This window comes from Populus trichocarpa, chromosome 5 (genome assembly GCF_000002775.5).
Source record: "Populus trichocarpa isolate Nisqually-1 chromosome 5, P.trichocarpa_v4.1, whole genome shotgun sequence".
Classification (NCBI taxonomy): domain Eukaryota; kingdom Viridiplantae; phylum Streptophyta; class Magnoliopsida; order Malpighiales; family Salicaceae; genus Populus; species Populus trichocarpa.
The window spans coordinates 7,601,353-7,620,191 of NC_037289.2; the positions used below are offsets into that span (position 1 = coordinate 7,601,353).

The 18,839-nt window shown below is 35.2% G+C and overlaps 3 protein-coding genes across 3 annotated transcripts; all 3 read left to right on the forward strand.

The window, feature by feature from the left end:
- The first annotated feature begins 1,609 nt into the window (after positions 1–1,609).
- Positions 1,610–8,422, forward strand: LOC7468855 (phospholipase D delta). The gene is made up of 10 exons (XM_024601470.2): positions 1,610–3,002; positions 3,367–3,483; positions 3,736–3,930; positions 4,291–4,596; positions 4,701–4,769; positions 4,862–5,009; positions 5,504–5,652; positions 6,280–6,432; positions 7,274–7,474; positions 7,598–8,422. Exons 1-10 carry the CDS (start codon positions 2,016–2,018, stop codon positions 7,892–7,894), a joined length of 2,622 nt encoding a protein of 873 aa, XP_024457238.1. The 5' UTR covers positions 1,610–2,015; the 3' UTR covers positions 7,895–8,422.
- A 2,220-nt stretch (positions 8,423–10,642) lies between these two features.
- Positions 10,643–13,455, forward strand: LOC18099113 (serine/arginine-rich splicing factor SR45a). The gene is made up of 8 exons (XM_006382958.3): positions 10,643–10,784; positions 10,869–10,888; positions 11,401–11,541; positions 11,664–11,687; positions 11,838–11,937; positions 12,047–12,196; positions 12,822–12,891; positions 13,004–13,455. The coding sequence occupies exons 1-8, from the start codon at positions 10,782–10,784 to the stop codon at positions 13,204–13,206; spliced, it is 711 nt and encodes a 236-aa protein (XP_006383020.1). The 5' UTR covers positions 10,643–10,781; the 3' UTR covers positions 13,207–13,455.
- Positions 13,456–13,969: 514 nt separating this feature from the next.
- On the forward strand, positions 13,970–17,571 carry LOC7486552 (ankyrin repeat domain-containing protein, chloroplastic). Its single transcript, XM_002307303.4, has 7 exons — positions 13,970–15,177; positions 15,546–15,622; positions 15,948–16,046; positions 16,208–16,306; positions 16,493–16,591; positions 16,677–16,775; positions 17,216–17,571. Exons 1-7 carry the CDS (start codon positions 14,463–14,465, stop codon positions 17,357–17,359), a joined length of 1,332 nt encoding a protein of 443 aa, XP_002307339.2. The 5' UTR covers positions 13,970–14,462; the 3' UTR covers positions 17,360–17,571.
- The last annotated feature ends 1,268 nt before the right edge of the window (positions 17,572–18,839 follow it).

Consider the following 18,839-nt stretch of genomic DNA (forward strand, 5'->3'; position numbering starts at 1 on the left):
ATGTTTACATGTTTTGCACACTAAAAAAAAACGTGTTATCCATGTAGCTTAGTCACACTTTCAAGTCTATCCTCTTTTTTTTTTTTTTTCAATATTGGTATCGGATCCCACATTTTTTTTTTTATCACTGGTAACGTATTTGGTCCCCATCATATTGCTTCAGAGCAAATCGATTAAAAAATGCAGCTGATTGGACCCATCCCAACTCCGTGTTTTCTCTTCATTTAAAAAGTGTGGATGAGAGAGTGGTAGCCTGTAGGTATATATTAAAATAATATATTTTTTATTTTTTAAAATTCATTTCTATAGTAAAATGATATATATATATATATATATATATATATATATATATATATATATAATTAATTTAAAACAAAAAAATTTAAAATTTTTAAAAAGCTTTGTTGGATTCACTTCTAAACACTCTCGAAAATCTCTTGTAAAGTTTATATTGAAAAGTCAGCAACATAATTCATACACATATACATTTCTCACATTGCAATTGAGGAACACTGCCAAATTCATCCTGAATGGAATATATATCAAACCTCACAAATTACTTGTTGAATTTGATTTATTATTAACAATTATAGATCAGTAAAGAGGATATATCATCTTATTTAGACATATCATAAATTTTTAAATAAATATACAATAATTAAAAGATAGAATGTGGTTTAAGTAGGTAGATTTGAAAGCGTGACAGTGGTTGCTTTTCAAAGTGTTTTTCATTCAAAAATATATTAAAATAATATAAATAATTTTTTAAAAATTATTTTTGATATAGAACATTATAAAATTTAAAAATATATTTAATTTTATTTTTATTTTTTCAAAATTTAACCGTCCCCAAAATGCCAGAGATGGAAGGACAACTCCGTTTGGTGAGAAGGCAGAGAAAAAAAGAGATCACATCTCACACGTATTGCAATTGTAACAAACACTCTGTTCTCTGTAGAGCTTGGAAAGCGTTTGCTGTTGCTCCCCTAACGGCTGGCTGGCTGGCTGGCTATCCATGAAATTCTTGGTGCATAGCATTTACACGCACTTTTTCACTTCCACTCTCCCACGGCCCCCCTCCCTCTTATCTTGTCGTTATCACTCAACCATTACTTTGTCGCGGTGGTTGGAATTGTAGTTAGAACTGAAATTCACGGTTATATTTGTTAGCTGTTTGAACGTGGGATAATGATTATTTTTTTATTTAAATATTGATTAAAATAAAATTATTTTATTTTTTAAAAATTATTTTTAATATTAGTATATTAAAATAATTTAAAAAATATTAATTTGAAATGAAAAAATTAAACAAAATTTAAACTTTTTTAAAAATACTTTTAGCACATGAAAGACAAACAATTGTATATCAATTCATAATTCAAGATGCAAATCATATCTGACCCACCTCGAGAAAAAAAAACTTTATCCTTCTCTCTCTCTCCCCCCCTTGGTCACCACCACTCCAGCTCTTTGACTAAAAAATTGACTTTTCACTTTGACTCGGGCCTGATCTTATTACGTGGATTTGAGATTTAAAAAATAAGTCTCATGCACTAATCTAGATAACTGAAATCAGCTGCTGAGAGATCGAAGAATCCATGTCCTAATATCCCTGATAAATTAGTTCATGTAGTAAGTAGTTGATGCAAGTTAAAAAGAAAAAAGAAAAGAAAAAGGGTGATCGTGAAACTGCTAATCATCAATCATCATGGTTAAATAAAGAGGCCATCTCTTTTCGGTTTTCTTGTTCGAGTCCAAAAGCTAGACATGGAAGTAGTATAAAAATGAAGAGAAACATAACACAACAAGAACACACAAAGGGTCACGAGGTCTAAGCTCTATGTGACAAGCAAACGCAATAAACCCACAACCCCAACAACGCTATTCCTTTGTTGTCTCCTACCTCGAAGATTCCTTCCTTTTTCCTCCTTTCCTCTTACTATAAGAACCATGATAACCTCCCTGTTCAATTAAGACAATTTCTTCACAATCTCTGAAAAATCCCGCCCAATAAAATGGCTGAGAGCTCCAGTCACAACCACCTCATCTACCTTCACGGTGACCTGGACTTGCTCATAGTTGAAGCCAGATCTTTACCCAACATGGATGTTATCTCCAAGAACTTCCGCCAGTGCTTCAATGTTTGCATCCCTTCTTCCGCCACCACCACCACCACCAAATCCATCGACCACCATGACCGCGACCACCGCCACCACCGTGACCGCGACCACCGCCACCACAGTGATGCCGACAAGAAGATCCACCACCGTCACATTATCACCAGTGATGCATACGTGACAGTGACAGTCCCTCAGGTGACACTCGCCCGCACCCGCGTGTTGAAAAATGCCGCAACCCCCGTTTGGGAGCAAAGGTTCAATATCCCTTTGGCACATCCTGTTAAAGATATTGAATTTCACGTCAAAGATAATGATTTGTTCGGTGCAGAGTTGATCGGGACCGTGAAGATACCTGCATCAACAGTGTTGTCGGGGGAGTTTATTCAGGGATGGTTTCCAATAATTGCTGCATCAGGGAAACCACCAAAGCCCGACACAGCTCTTTATCTGGAATTGAAATTCACACCTTTTGAGAAAAACCCTTTATACCAGAATGGGTTTGGAGGTGATCCTGTAGTAAATGGGGTGAGGGGTACCTATTTCCCGGTCCGAAAAGGCGGTCATGTGACACTCTATCAAGATGCTCATGTGAAGGATCATGACTTGCCTGAGATTGAGATTGATGGAGGGAAGGTTTTTAAGCAAGAGAGGTGCTGGGAGGATATTTGTTATGCCATATCCGAAGCTCATCATATGATTTATATTGTTGGCTGGTCTGTCTTTTATAAGATTAAGTTGGTTAGAGAACCAACTAGGCCATTGCCAAGAGGTGGAAATTTGACACTTGGGGAGCTGCTGAAGTATAAGAGCGAGGAAGGTGTGAGAGTCTTGTTGTTGGTTTGGGATGATAGGACTTCTCATGATAAATTTGGGATTAAAACAGTAAGTGAGGATTTTGATTAGTACTATTTGATTTTTATTATTATGTGGGTTTATTTGGTCCGTTGTTGCTATTTTGTGTGATGTTTGTTTTGTTTGGTTAATGAGCGATGAATGGTTAAATAATTCAATTATGATTGTTTAACTTGGGTGATTGTTGCCACTTTCTTGTAGTGGAAAGTTAAGGGGAGGTTTTGTCAGAAGGTTTTAAAATTTAATGCAAATTTGTAATGTGATGGCAGGGGGCACATGCAACTTCTATTTTGTAATTGTATTTTTTCCCCTCATGATTTTAGCAGTAGGGATATTTAATAATGAAAGATGTCTGCAATAGTTTTATAATGTGAAAAGCTATTTTGGGATACAGGCAGGAGTTATGGCAACACATGATGAAGAAACCAGAAGATTCTTCAAGCATTCATCTGTTACTTGTGTGTTGGCACCTCGATATGCCAGCAGTAAGCTCAGTTTTCTCAAGCAACAGGCAAGCCTGATTTTATTGTTGAGTTGATTGTTGTCTCATAAGAAGCACATGCAGCTAAGTGTGTTGGTTGTTTTAACAATGCACATTCTTTTGGCTAATGGGTTTTTATTTTACATCTCTTTAGCGTATGCAAAAATATTAATTGGTAAGTTTTGGTTTGTGGAACAAACTTGGTTGTTCTTTCGGTTTCATTTGAGAGGTCACAATTGCTTCTCTTTGGACAATTTATTGATGTGCGGTGGTTTTTCCCAGATTGTTGGAACCATGTTTACGCACCATCAGAAATGTGTTCTTGTGGACACCCAAGCATCCGGTAATAACAGGAAGATCACTGCATTTATAGGAGGCATTGATCTCTGCGATGGACGGTATGATACTCCCGGACATAGACTGTTTCATGATCTCAACACTGTCTTTCAGGATGATTTCCACAATCCAACATTTCCTGTAAGTGATAGACAAATCAAATGATCAACTTTTAGTTTCAGTAGTCTTTTCACTTTCGGTATCTGCTATTTATATTCAGATCAACAGTGTACAAATGGTGCTGTAATAGTTTGTTTTCCACTTTTTCAAGCGCATAATGTACCTATAATTTCAATGTGACTTGATGTTTAAGTTGCCATGAAATTTATATCACTTTCAAGTGATATTTTCTTTATCATCCCCAATACTAACATGGTTTACTAAATATTCTGAATTCCTGTTTATTGACTTCTGATATTGTTCCGCCAGATCCTTTGGTTCTGTATACTTTTTTCTTTTTGCACTTTTTTTTGCCTCAACTCTCCTTTTTATGTATGAAAGGCTTTAACCAAAGCACCAAGGCAGCCCTGGCATGACCTGCATTGTAAAATTGATGGGCCAGCTGCATATGATGCTCTTATAAACTTTGAGCAGCGTTGGAGGAAAGCAACAAAGTGGACAGAGTTGGGACTGCGTTTCAAAAGAAAATCCCACTGGAGCGATGATTCATTGATAAAGATAGAACGGATTTCGTGGATACTAAGTCCTCACCTTTCTGAAACAAAGGATGGAACCACAATAGTTCCACCTGATGATCCCACAGTATATGTTTCCAGTGAAGAAGGCCCTGAGAATTGGCATGTCCAGGTTGGACATCACACCCTCTAATTTTGTCGTTTAGATTACAACCTTTATCATCATCATCATCATCATTTTATTGACCCCTGTTTTTACTTATTTTGTTTTTGCAGATTTTTAGGTCCATTGACTCCGGATCACTGAAAGGATTTCCCAAAACTATTGATGAGTGTCAGGATCAGGTTTACCGCAAGTTGAACATTTTATTTTCCTTCTTCCTTTTAATATAAGCCAAAGATAACATACCTTTATTGATGTTAATTTTGTGTTGCAGAACCTAGTTGTTGCAAAAGATCTGGTTGTAGATAAAAGCATTCAAACAGCATACATACAAGCCATCAGATCTGCTCAGCATTTCATATATATTGAAAATCAGTATTTTCTTGGATCCTCATATGCATGGCCATCATATAAGGATGCAGGTCAGAATTGCAAATTTTCATTATACCGGTTCTTTTTTTTTTTTTTGGATTAGGATTCCTTTTTCAAGAGACCCACGTTGATGCAGAGCCTCTATATACAAAATTTTGCATGGGTATTTGGATTTTAGGAATAATATATCTTGGTAGATGTTCTTTTGCTTGATAAGATTTGGATTTTGGACCTTCTCAAATTCATATCTTTTACCACAACCTCTATGGCTTTTCATCTATTTGTTTGCCTTTTTAAGTTGACAACTCAATTATTTTTATTTTTTAGCGTCTCACTAGTTTAGCCACTACCATCATGAATTCTGTTTTGCTCACCTTTGCTTCTTATGTTATTGTCAAGCTGTTTTGAATGAAACTTTTTGCTATTTCTATGGACAACGATCATGGCTGTAACTACATGCCTTAATTTTACACACGACAACACAGATAAAACACACACATACACACATTTGTTCTCAAGTTGTTTCCATTATTATGATGTGCAGGAGCTGATAATCTAATCCCAATGGAGTTGGCATTGAAGATTGTTAGTAAAATTAGAGCCAAAGAGAGATTTGCAGTATATGTTGTTATTCCATTGTGGCCAGAGGGTGATCCAAAGACCAACACTGTGCAAGAAATTCTCTTTTGGCAGGTAGTGTATAATCAACTATGTTGACTTGAAAGATCAATATATTTTTTCAGACATCAAGAATGAACCATCTTGTATATTTGGAACCCGGTCAACTTTTTATTATTCATGAGCTCTTGTAGTCATAGTGTACTTCTCATATGCCTTGTCCCTAGTGACATGGGAAAGGTTCACCTTATACGGTCTTGGATCAACATAAGTTTCCACTTTCTGTCCTTAAACAATAAGAAGTATTTGATTTCCAATTCCATTGGTCTGGGATGCTTGATTCCTATACCTGCAATTGGTGATTTTTCATGGTAAGATGTTTAGTGACTTGCAGCTAGAACGGCTGTTTTGCTACTTTTACTGTTATTATCCTTCTTATAGGCAAGACCATGGTTTTAGATACATAACAGAGAATAATAACTGTTACTCAAATTTTGCTGCTAAAGCAGCTTTATTAAGGAGTTTCTTAATATTGGTGCACGCTGATTGGGTGACTATTGCTTTGGGTTGTGAGTTGATTTCTTTTAGTGATTCTGTCAGCAAGTTGGATTTGATTGTTGTGAGACACCAAGGGTTTCTGTTGAAACAGAGCAACAATTCAATCTATTTTGTCGCTAACTTTAGAAAGTTTATACTTTGCAGAGCCAGACAATGCAAGCAATGTATGAAAAAATTGCACAGGAACTTAAATCAATGAATCTTGTAGATTCACATCCTCAAGACTACCTCAATTTCTATTGCATTGGTAAACGAGAAGAAATTCCCCAAGAATTGTCGAGTGCTAATGGTGGAACGGTAATTCTTTCAGATTATATCCTTCTGTGGTTTTTCATCGTTACCATTGCATTACCTGTTTTCTTTCTGTGTATAAAATAGTTTGTTGGCTGCTATGTAACCATATATTATGGATATAGCTGCGTCTGCACTTGCTGCTGATTTTCACCCTAGAAAGTGGTGTGCACGGTATCCGATTGGCTATAATCCAAAAGTTGCTTATAGGAACTGAAATATGTGGCCTTTGAAACTTCGAACTTTTGTGTAAACAAAGCCCAATTCAAGTTCCCAATTTTAATTGTCAGCCATGCGACAATGGTCATAATAAAATGTCAACACAATGAAGATAAATAAATAATTCCCTTCTGAAATTTCGTTTTAGCTCACGTATTTTCCTTTGGCGTGGAGGTGCATATGGAAAGGTTTCTGCGCTCCTGTTTGTCTCATACTCTGGCAATTCTGGATTATCCCGGTTACATAAAGTGCTGCCATTTTTTCAAGTTTCTGACATGGATTTTTTCTTTCATATCTATCTCAGTTCTTGATTGTGTCCAGTGACCTAAATGATGGGAAAACTATCATGACTTTCTGTTTCTGAAAATGTTGAGGCAGAAATCTTCTGTGACCTGCTTCTCCAAGGCGCGGTTGGTGTTATTTCACTAAAGCAAATGTCAGCTACTCTTATAGCCTTAAAAATTGACCTCATGATATTTATTTTTGTTCCTTACCATTTAATCTTGCAGCAGTATTCCCTTTTTTGAAAAGGGTATGATAGTTGAGGTTGTTATCTTCGAAGTGTGGCTTTTACTTTTTATCTGCATTGAAGTCCTAATAATGTTCACAATCACATTGTTTCAATCAGGTCTCCGAATCTTTTAAATCTCAGCGATTCATGATTTATGTCCATGCAAAGGGAATGGTAGTGGACGATGAGTATGTGATAATGGGATCTGCAAATATTAACCAGAGATCCATGGCTGGGTCAAAAGACACTGAGATAGCTATGGGTTCATATCAACCCCGGCACACATGGGCTGCAAGGAAGAAGCATCCACGTGGACAGGTTTGTTTGGCATCCTTCTTCATGCCATAGCAAAAATCTTGTTTCTGGCCTAGTTTTGCTGTTGCTCATGAGGTGGTCAGCATGGAAAAATGTTTTCTTTTCTTTTCTTTTCTTTTTGTGCAGATTTATGGATATAGAATGTCACTATGGGTGGAACATCTTGGTGAGATAGATGAACTGTTCATGGAACCCGAGGATTTGCATTGTGTGAAGAAAGTAAATAAAATTGCCGAGGACAACTGGAGGAAATTCACAGATCCGAATTTCAAACTGTTGCAAGGACATCTTCTCAAGTATCCTTTGCTGGTAGATGCTGATGGGAAGGTGTGTCCACTTCCTGGACATGAGAATTTCCCAGATGTTGGTGGCAAGGTGCTTGGAGCTCATTCCACCACACTTCCCGATGTGTTAACAACATAATCCCCTTCCCATCTCGTGTTCATGCAACACTGATGAGGAAAATGGGCAGCATGTTTCTGGGTTTCTCAATGCGGAGCTTTATGTTTTGTATGTTTTCTCTTTACTTCATGTCTTGGGGAAGCTCTAAGTATGTCATGTCACTGTGGAAAGCAAGACAAGGATGAGACGCTGTGAATACTGGCTGATACGAATGGTTTCTAGGCTGTCATCGATGGGAGAAGGTTAACGAAACAAGCTACATAGCAAGTCCGTACATGCCTGGTTCCAGTGTAACATTTTAAAAATGGAGTGCTATTCACATTTCCTGTTCACCTTCTATGTGTGTTGCAAGTTTATGAATGATGTGGCTGATGTCAATACCAGGCAAGCAGGCAGGTGTTACTGTTCTTTTGCCTTCTGCAATCATCCGACCGTTCAAAATTGCATTTGATTGTGCTCCTGGGATTTTATCTTTAAATAATTTGTTTTTACGCCTTGTTTATACTATTTATTATTAAATTAAATTTAAAAAAAGGGGAAATTACTATAGCCTAAGACTCAGATTACTAGCTATTTGATGAAATTGCCTCGTGTTCAAAATTATCTGATAAGATGATTTTTTTACCATAATATAATTGTTTTTTACAAGTTGCATGGGTTAAATTGATTATTTTGTTTTTTTATTGCACAGTGTAAATATTAATTTAACTCTAGAATAAATATTAAATTGCATGGGGTTAAATATTCATTTTCTCCCTTCAATATTGAATTTTTTATATTCTGAAGGGTTCATGTTATTTTTTTTTACTTTTTTACTTTTTTATTTATTTATTGTTGTTATATTTTTATTTAAATTATTTAAATTATTAATTGGTACGTATGACTCGGGTTTTAAATTTTTTTCTTAACCATTTATTTACATCACACGAAGGTGAATCACTGGCCACAAATCTAGCAAAATGCAATAAATGGAGGAAATACGGCATTCTTCTGGTGGGAATTTCGTAGCATGAATGGTATTGGAATGGAGATGGGGAGAAAGAGATGCAGAATGTGAACAAATGTTCTTTGGCCATGTACTTTTGGATGTGTTTAAGTCACTGCACTCTCAATGTTTATCGATTTAGGAGCTGCTGAGTTTTAATAAAATGTAGCTCAAATAAAATTACTGTTTTCTTTCTTTCTTGAGGTTTGATGTTTGAACCAGCTAGAGTAATGAACGGGTTTTGTTCAAAGAAATGGTCTCGTGAGAAGAAACACTATGGATTCACATGGTTTTTTATTTTTTTTAATTTCATTTTTATACATTAGATTAATTAAAAATTACAGTTGGTTATTTGTTTTGTTTGGCTTGTATTGACTACTTGCAATGTCAAAAAAAAAAAAAAGGATTATTGATTGATGCTCGATTTGAAAATATTAAATGAAACTAAATTGAATTTAAATAATTAAAACAATGAGGATGGAATTTCAACACTAGACAAATATTGAGTCCTTTTTTCTTTCAAACATTGGGGACTTAAATGTGGACATGAGAGAGATTCAACCTTTTGTTTTGGTCCCTTGATTTTTTCTATTCAATTTAATTTTTTCATAGTTAGTTTTTTTTGGATTATACTTGAAAGTTTTTTTCGGTTGCCTAGATATGAGGATTCCATGATATCAAGAAAAAATTAAAACACGTGCTTGATAATTAGTTTTGCAAAATAAAATTTAATTTAATTGATCTAAAACAATTAAAGTTTAAGGGATCAAATTTGACACTAGAAGAATTTCAAGGGCCAAAAAGGATATGCATGAATTGACGTGTGCAATGTATGTGCCACCGTTTGTGGTAATGTCGTCGCACTTTAGAAACAAGTGCAACTTCCTTCATAGTGTCACACTGTTGTCAGTGGTTGCATTCAAAGCGATGCAACGTGCTTTTTCTGATTAAGTTGTGCATGTCGATGGAAAAAGCAGTGACAAGAGCTTCAACTACTTTTTCTTTCTTCTCCTTTCTTTTTTCTCTCTCATATCCTCGTGATTGATGTTGGTTTGCCAAAATTTAAAAGTGTCCTGTCATTTTTTTTATAGTGTCAAGTTTAGTTTTCATCTTTTTAATTGCTATTTTTGGTTTTGGATCCTTCTTTAAAATTGATTTTTTTTCTTCTAATTTTATATTTCAATGTTGGGTTGATTTAGGATTAAGCTTAATTATTTTTTTTATAGGGTCATTTTTTTCTTATGACTCAGGTCACGAGTTCGAAAAGCCAGCTTGGGTTGACATTGATTTTTTTTTAGATCTTGTTCTTACACTGATTTTTTTTTAATTTCATCATTTAACAATGAGTTTATTAAATATTTAGGCTTCATGATTTTTTTCACATTTTTTTTTTACCTTCAGGTCACACATTTATATTTTTATATGTTTTGATGATAATAATAAAATAATAATTGGACTAATAATATATTTAATTAAAAATAAATGTTAAACATGTTTTATACAATGATAATATCGACAAGCATGAAAGATTTTATGCTAAAACTTCACATTATATATGTTATTTATTACACATTATAATATGAAAACTCCACATATAACACAAAAAAATTATTTAAAAATATATGAGAAATTAAAAATAATCAAGAAAATGATCCTTTATGTTGATATGATTGGAAATTTAGAAACAAAAGTGTACATTGGAACATCATATTGGAATATAGAAATATAAAATGAACTTTGGGAATCTTTAAAAGATAAGGACTAAATTGAAATATATGAAACATTATAGAAATCAAAGTGTAGTGTAGTATCCTATGATTTCTCTTCCTTTTTTTTTTTTATTTTAAGTAAGACTTCGGAGTCGAGCCCTTCATTCAAAACCAAAGAAAACCCTATTAGGTCTCGGCTTCTTCATCGTTTCCAATGGTGAAATTTCTCTCTCATTCTCTCTTTATATATGTAATTTGTTGAAAATTTAAAGACCTAATTAATCTTTTCCTTCTCTTACAGGCTGATTCTCCAGTCAAAAGGTAACATCTCGAACTAGTTTTAATATAGATTAAGGGTTTTTTTATATATTTATTTTTATGTTTTCATCAACTTTCGATGTTTAAGATATGGGTTTTGTGTTTTGAGGAGTTTAAGAATGATTAATGTAACGAATCTTAGGTTTGTTAATATTGGGGCTAGCTGATATACGTTTGTTTACTTAACGGGATTTTAAAAATATTGAAGGGTTTGATGGGAGGGATGACAACTACGAATAATGACTTCAGGTTCTTATGTAATAGAATGTGTCAAGAGCAACTATGGCTTTGTTTTGGTTTCAAATTGCTGCAAATCTAGGGAACCTGAGAAAATATTGGAGGGTTTGATAGATGGCATTGCCATCACAAACAATGGCTTTATGTTGTTAAAGTTCGGATTTTTTGAGTTTATTAAGATTTGTTACCTCGCCAAGCTTGTGTTGCTTAGATATATATGGTTATTTGGCTCTGCACCTTTTGTTTTGTGTTGATGTTATTTGAACTGGGCATACCAGGGATTCACGCTCTCCTTCACCTTGGAGAGAGCAGTCGAGGTCCAGGTCAAGATCGTGGTCGAGGCCCAGGCCCAGGTCAAGATCCAGATCAAGATCATTGCCAAGGCCAAGGCATAGGTCACGGTCACAAAGTCGTGGAAGGTACTGTAACCCTGGGTTTTTGCTTATTGTGTGCTGGTTTGTAATTGTGGCACTAATGCACATCTGCATCCAACACTAATTTTATGGCTTTATTACATGGATGGTTGGTGGTCTCTGCACAGATCAAGGTCTAGAGATCAGGACAGGTTAGTTGCAGCTTTTAAATTGCAATTTCTTAGAATGACAGACATGTGTTATGGTGTTTCTTCCAATGTGTCTTGTGGATCTGTATTGGCTTCATCATTGTTGTTTAGATGGTTTATATGTTAATCTTTACTTGGTTGATTATATGGCAGGACGGAAGTCGTAAATCCTGGAAATACACTTTATGTGACAGGGCTGTCTACAAGGGTCACAGAAAGGGATCTTGAAGAACATTTCTCAAAGGAGGGAAAGGTAGGTCCCTTTTAAGGCAGTTCGATGTATAATTAATATTTCTTAGTAAATGTGGTTGTCATCCATTTTTATATCAATTAATAATCATTGAAGAATTTATATTTTTTAGGTTGCATCTTGTTTTCTTGTTGTGGAGCCCCGGACACGCATTTCTCGTGGGTTTGCTTTTGTTACAATGGACAATGTTGACGGTGCCAATCGTTGTGTGAAATATCTCAACCAGTCAGTTCTGGAGGGGCGATATATCACTGTGGAAAAGGTAATGTGATTATCTCGTTGGTGATGCTCACCAACCCATTTGATTGGATCTTTATTCTTAACTTGGAAGTTTTCTGGTTATATTCAGAACACATTGCGTCAGCTATGTTGGCAGCAATCAAAGATGATCAGTTCATCCATGTCAACTTAAGTGTAACAGCTTGATCAATGGCCAGCTTAAACAGCTTTTCAAATGCTAGTGATCAACTAAACATAGCAACTATATTGTTCAACAACTATACAACATCAGCATTCAATTTCAACCCTCAACTAATCAACGGACATTATCAAGCATTCAATTTCAACTCAACTAATCAACGGACATTATCAACTTCTTTCTAATCAGGCTTTATGGTATTTCATGCCCAACAGTTAATAGACAGTAGTCATATATGCCTGATTGTTGTCCTTGTTGTGCTTGGTAGATAGCCTGCCCCTTGCTGTCTTCCTAGGTGTAGTTTTTCTCCTAACAATATGTTTATGCTTGTGTGTGTGTTTATATTATTTAGTTTTACAGGTAAGCATATGTTCTTAAAGTTTCAGTTCTGTACTTTACCTAGTTTGTTTTGTCCAAGTTGAACATTTTTCATAGTTTGCTGTATTGAGGTGATTCATGTAACTTTCAGTCACGGAGGAAACGGCCAAGAACTCCAACTCCAGGACACTATCTTGGGCTGAAGAATACCAGGGACTATGGTAAGTTTATATTGTATATATGTAATTTTATCTTAGAAAGAAAGAGCTCTATCTACACTTTCAATGCATGTCCTTGCTTGAATTTTACTAACTTATCTTGCTTTTTGGAAAGGCTCTCGTGGTGATCGTGGTGGTGATCGTGGTGGTGATCGTGGTAGGTATCGTGGTGGCTATGGTCGTGATGACCATCGCAGGTCTCCAAGGCACTCTCCTTATCGTGGTGGTCGTGATTATTCTCCCAGGCGCTCTCCCTATGGTGGACGATCACGGAGGGACAGGTCCAGGTCCCCTTATTCTCCTAGAGGCTCTAGGTGAGACAGGCCGTAAGTTATTTTGTGAAGTGGAAATCATGGTGATGTAACAATATTTGCTCAAATTTTAAGCAAATTATGTGTTTATTGTGAGATCTGAGTTTACTTGTTTACATCCTCCAAGAAACATGTAGTTGTGTGTTGTTACTGCACTTTCTTTCCTTTGAACGACTGGGTAATATGTTGCTACCTAACTCTACTGTGAAACAGTTGGCTATGAAATAGTAAGATGGTATGCGCGAGACTTGTGTAATGTTTCAGCTTCTTCTGCATGATTGTTATGGTGGCAAACCTTTATGTAACAGTAAGCCATTACTGCGTATTTTATTTTCGAGCGATTGTTGTTCAATGCTTGAGAGTTGAGACCTTTCACAGTAGCTTATGGCTTTGCATCGCAATGCCATGGAAATGAAAATTGGTCAGAGTATGGTTGTCTTTTGATTGTTGCCTTGAAACAATCTTACCATATTATACCGTGTTATAAAATAAAGGTGCAAATGAAAGCACCGGTCAATAGTTCAATTTTGTTGTCAGTGGCCAGCTACAGTCGCGAACAAAAGCAGCTCGCTTCCATTTGTTACCATCAGCTGATGCACCCTCACGTTCAGCTTGGGAACGCAGAAAATTTCAGGTTACCGTCAAGAAGTGGAAAGGCGATTTGTTCGTTGTGGGGTTGCCCTGAAGTTGATGGAAGATAATTTGTCCACTAATTTAAAAAATCCCCTTGTTTACATTTTTTACTTGCCAAAAAGAAAAATCCCTTGTGAGATGATTAACATGTGGAAAGAATGGTGCAAATGTAAGGGAGAAAAAGGATGGCACTGGAGATAGTTTGCTGTTGTGTGAAATGAACAATATTAGCCATCTGGTTAACCCATCTTTCAAGATTTGGAACCTAAATAGGTATTTATTTGAAATTAGTTTTTCGAACAGTATCAATAAACGATAATGACAAAGTAGATCCAACTGGCTAATCACCAATAAGATGGACCCAAATCCAACTAGTTGGTGATAACAACAGTCAAATGGAGAGGATGAGGATTTTAGAATGAAAATCATTCTTGCTCTCTAATCTCTACCCCCCAAAAACAATGGGAACTCACAAAAAGTCAAAACTTGTTAAGCCAGTCTCAAGTCTCAACCCACCACATTAGCCCATTAATTTGTGCTATAACCCAGCCCCTACAAATTCTAAAGAAAGAGGACGTATAAAGGGACACCAAAATCAGCTCCAGTTCTTACTCCAAAGTTGCAGAAACAATGTCATTCCCAGCTCTGCTAAACCCACCACAAACCCCAAAATTACACGCCCTTCTATCTCTCCCTCCATCTCTCAAGTTTTCATCTTTCAAAATCCTGAAATTTCCCCAAAAAATCCACTCTTTCTCACCTTCTCTACAATCCCAATTCGCTATACAAAATTACGATTTTGAAGACCAAGACCATGCCATTGGTGGCTGTCTACTCTTTGAAGAAGGCATTTTTGAAGACCCATATTTGGAAACCAACTCAAATGCCATTGAGGACCCAAAGTTGAAAACTTTTAAGAAAAAGCAAAAAAGGGTTGTTCCTACAATTGAAGCAGAGAATTTGGTGCCAGAGAAATGGAGAGATGCGCAAGCAGAGATTAATATTGGAAAAAAGGAAAGGAGAAAGATTGCTCAAGAAATGGAATATAATAAAAAATTCGAAAGGAAAAAGAAAGGGTTGGTTCCTATTAGGAGTGTGAATCTAGAGGAATATCAGGCTTTTAAAGAAGCCAAATTGGCACAGTTGAAGCCACTTGTGCTCGGTAATCCAGAGAGTTTTAAAGAAGAGGAGAAAATGAAAGAGGACGAGGTGGAAGTGAAGGAGATTGTTAGCGAGAGAGTGAAAGGAAAGCATCCTAGATGGGCAGTTTATGGGAGAGGTTTAGATGATGTTAGAGAGTTTCTTAACAGTGAGGATTATGAGCCTGGCGAACATAAATCTGAGGGTAATTGCTTTTCTATTTTCAGTTTTGAACTTGGGTTTGGTATCGGTTGTTGTTTTCTTGTTGATATTGTAGTTTGTTTGTTTGTTTGTTTATTGATAAGAGGGATTGAATTTGTTGTTATTGGCTTGATTGATGCAAAACTAGTTAATTTTAGTGTGAATTTGGTGTAAGCTGTGAAGAATATGATTTTTAATTCTCTTTGGGTTACTCAATGCTATTTCACCTTATGTTACGTAGTTCTTAAAGCGTATGAGATGCATTCTGGATTTGAGTGCTGATGTTGCTTTGTTTTGCTCTATGTTTTGCATGTGAGCTTCAAGATCTTGCTATTCACATCGCCTTTTCTGCCTTGTGTTTTGAATAAATAGGTAAACGCAAGTTGTTTACGAAAGAGGAAAAGGTTTTGTTGAATAAGCGGGTACCTGATCTAGCAGTTGCTAACTCTGTGAGTTCACTATCTGTTGAACCACTCTCGTCACTGTATTTGATTTTGATGTATATTTATTGTTGTTTAATAATTAGTTGCTGCTTTCTCAATTTGTAGTTATCGAACTGCTAGCTGATGTTTCAATCTGATTTTGGAATCAAATGAGAAGTTTCTTACAGTTACAATAGCTATATCCCCCCCTGCATTTTTTGGTCATGCATGTCTTTCTTGTTTGAAGAAGTTATGACAGGCTGTACATGGTGCAATTGTTTTTTTGGATAATATACATTACGCAAATCTGCAATTCATTTGTAGTTTTTTATTTTTGTTGAATTCTCTGCAGAGCAAATGGCTACCTCTCCACACCCTTGCTGCATCAGGAGAATTCCACCTTATGGATGCGTTGTTGAAGCACAATGTGGACATCAATGCTGCGGATGTGGTAGGTGGAATTGCCTTGTGCTGATTTGTTGGATTTTGTCAGTCCCATCAAGTTTTATACACTTCCCTCCCTTTATTTCATATTGGATGCAAAAATGCTTGGAATTCTTAGTATTTCATGTTTGCTCAGTTTTGAACTTTGGATCGTTATATTTTCCTCAGAATGGTTGGACTGCACTTCACAGAGCAATAGTATGCAAAAAGCAAGCTATAACCAGCTATCTGTTGAGAGAATCAGCAGATCCTTTTGTTCGTGATGCAGTGAGTATTGACGCAATGACTTTCTTTATCTTATATTTATTTTTCTGCCAGTACAATCATTATATTTATTTATCTTATTTTACCATGTTCAACTTGTTCTCTTATGACTAATTATCATCTTTTATGCAGCCATTTTCTAATGAGATTGTATTTGCTTTCCTCTTTCTCTTTTCTTGCTGATGACAGGAGGGTGCCACCTTGATGCATTATGCAGTTCAAACTGCATCTGCTCCAGCTATCAAACTTCTTCTGTTATATAACGTTGATATAAACCTTCAGGACAATGTGAGGATGATATAACCCTACTTTTTTTTTTCCGTTTCAGTTTCGATGCTTCAGTGGTGAACACTCTCATTTATTACCCTTTCAGGATGGATGGACACCGTTACATCTTGCTGTTCAAACCCAGAGAACAGACATAGTGAAGCTTTTATTAATTAAAAGAGCGGACAGGACATTAAAAAACAAGGTAATTATACAATGATTCTAGGAATCTCTCATACCATCACATCGTATGAATATTCATGGAAGATATCAGACCACCGCTTGTATGTGTTTCTGGCTTTTGTACTGTGCTTTACCGCATTGAGGTGATAGTAAAGCTTAGGTTGCATACTGTGTCACCACTGCTAACATACGAGAGATACAGACAAAATTGCCTGCAGTTTGAAACTTGAGCAATAGGTTGATAAGAATCGGCTGCCTACTTTATGTGGAGGATCCATGGTCAATAAATGAAACGGGGATTCAAAAAAAGAAAAAAAGCTTAATAGCTGGGAAATGGAAAAAAAAAAAAGAAGGAAAATCGTAGGTGGGCATTTTTTTGAAAGTCCTATCACCAGTAGTTTCAGCAACCTTTTTCGTTACATTGTCATCACAAATCACTTTATTTTTTTACCTCCCTCTCAGGATGGCTCAACACCACTCGATCTCTGCCTCTCTTCTGGTAGAGACACAAGGACCTACGAGCTTATCAAGCTGCTGAAGCAGTTCATGAAGAAACCAACTTTGGCAAAAAATCCTTATAACGCCTCAGCTTCCCAACTGCTTTAACGGAACCACTTCGTATCTTCCCATTATCCAAGATTCGCAGGAAATTGTTGCTCTGACAGTGAGTCTATCACTTCAAGCTCCCTCGTGTACAAGATTATACCTTGTAGTATGGAGGAATTGGACGGATGCAGATAAAGGAATTGTCTCCTAGGACAAAAATATGCCAAGGACATTTCCGATGGGATAAAAAATGGCAGCCCATTTGTATCTGATATTACTCTCTCTCTCTCTCTCTATATATATATATATATATATATATTATGACAGGAAAGAAATGAAGCTTTAATTGTCATTATTATATAATTAACACTACCATTTTGTTTCCATTATGATAAACGAAAAATGACTTTTTTTTTCTTCTTCATTTGAAGTAAAGTAACTTGACAGCACGTTGTCACAGCACCTAAAACTCTTTCCACCACAATCACTGTCCTCCCAAAAGAGAAATCTTGACATTATCCAAATCCTAGATTAAAAAACAACGAGTTGTGTAAAATGACTGGACCCATGCAATCATGTTGGGCTAACAGATAAAGATTATATCCTTAAAACTAATCCTAAGCACAGGTTCCTTTTCCTTGCTTCTTATCTTAGCTTTTAAAGAAAAATGTTCAAGCATTTTTATCATGTTTATTTTGAAGAAAATATATTTTAAACTATTTGAGAGTTAGTTCGTGGGTCAAATGATTGATGGAAAAGAATGGATTAATATCGGTTAATTTTTTAAACTCGTAACTTACAAGACTGTAATAACTTTTTAAAAAATAAAATTAAAAAAAATTAAATTAAAAAAAGACTAAGAAAAACCCAAGTTAACCCGAAATACTCGCGATCTAGATTATAAAATTAAATTTTTTTTATAGAAAATAAATCAAAACCTAATATTTAATAAAATCAATACAAAAATAAATTGAAAAAAAAAATAAACTAAAAAACCAAAGCAATTTTCTAATAAACAATGCTTGCTTTCTAGGAAGATGAACTTCAATATAATATAAATTTTGATAATTTAAAGAATAAACAGTTTAGTTATTCTTAAATCGTTTTTCACATATTAAGGTTGATTTTTTTTTTATCTGAATTAATATATTAAATTTTCTCTTGCATATTCTGCAACATAAGAGTATATTAAAATAAATTTATTTAGGTCCGTTTGTTTGCTGGAAAGTAGTTTTCTTTTGTAAAGTGAATTCTAAGGAAAGTGAATTCCGGGAAAGTATTTTCCGATGTTTGGTAGTGTAATGAAAAATAAGTTGGAAAATACTTTCCAGTGTTTGGTTATGTCATATAAAATAAACTGGAAAATAACTTATTAATGTTTTATTTTTCTCAAGTTTATTAAAATAATGAGGAACAAATCTTACAAATTAAAAAGTTTAATGAGAATGAAATTGAAAAAAAATATAATTTCATAAATTATCTCAAATAAAATAAATAATAATCAAAATAATAGAGATCAAATCTAAAAAATTTTAAAAAA

Bases quoted from the DNA above. Each gene is read 5' to 3' on its own strand.
- LOC7486552 (XM_002307303.4), top strand. From the start codon at position 14,463: ATGTCATTCCCAGCTCTGCTAAACCCACCACAAACCCCAAAATTACAC. The intron at 16,307-16,492 runs GTGAGTATTGAC...TGCTGATGACAG, and splicing joins ATCCTTTTGTTCGTGATGCA to GAGGGTGCCACCTTGATGCA. The intron at 16,776-17,215 runs GTAATTATACAA...CCTCCCTCTCAG, and splicing joins ACAGGACATTAAAAAACAAG to GATGGCTCAACACCACTCGA.
- LOC18099113 (XM_006382958.3), top strand. The intron at 11,542-11,663 runs GTACTGTAACCC...GTCTCTGCACAG, and splicing joins CGGTCACAAAGTCGTGGAAG to ATCAAGGTCTAGAGATCAGG. The intron at 12,197-12,821 runs GTAATGTGATTA...TGTAACTTTCAG, and splicing joins GATATATCACTGTGGAAAAG to TCACGGAGGAAACGGCCAAG.
- LOC7468855 (XM_024601470.2), top strand. From the start codon at position 2,016: ATGGCTGAGAGCTCCAGTCACAACCACCTCATCTACCTTCACGGTGAC. The intron at 3,484-3,735 runs GCAAGCCTGATT...GGTTTTTCCCAG, and splicing joins TCAGTTTTCTCAAGCAACAG to ATTGTTGGAACCATGTTTAC. The intron at 4,770-4,861 runs GTTTACCGCAAG...TTTGTGTTGCAG, and splicing joins TTGATGAGTGTCAGGATCAG to AACCTAGTTGTTGCAAAAGA.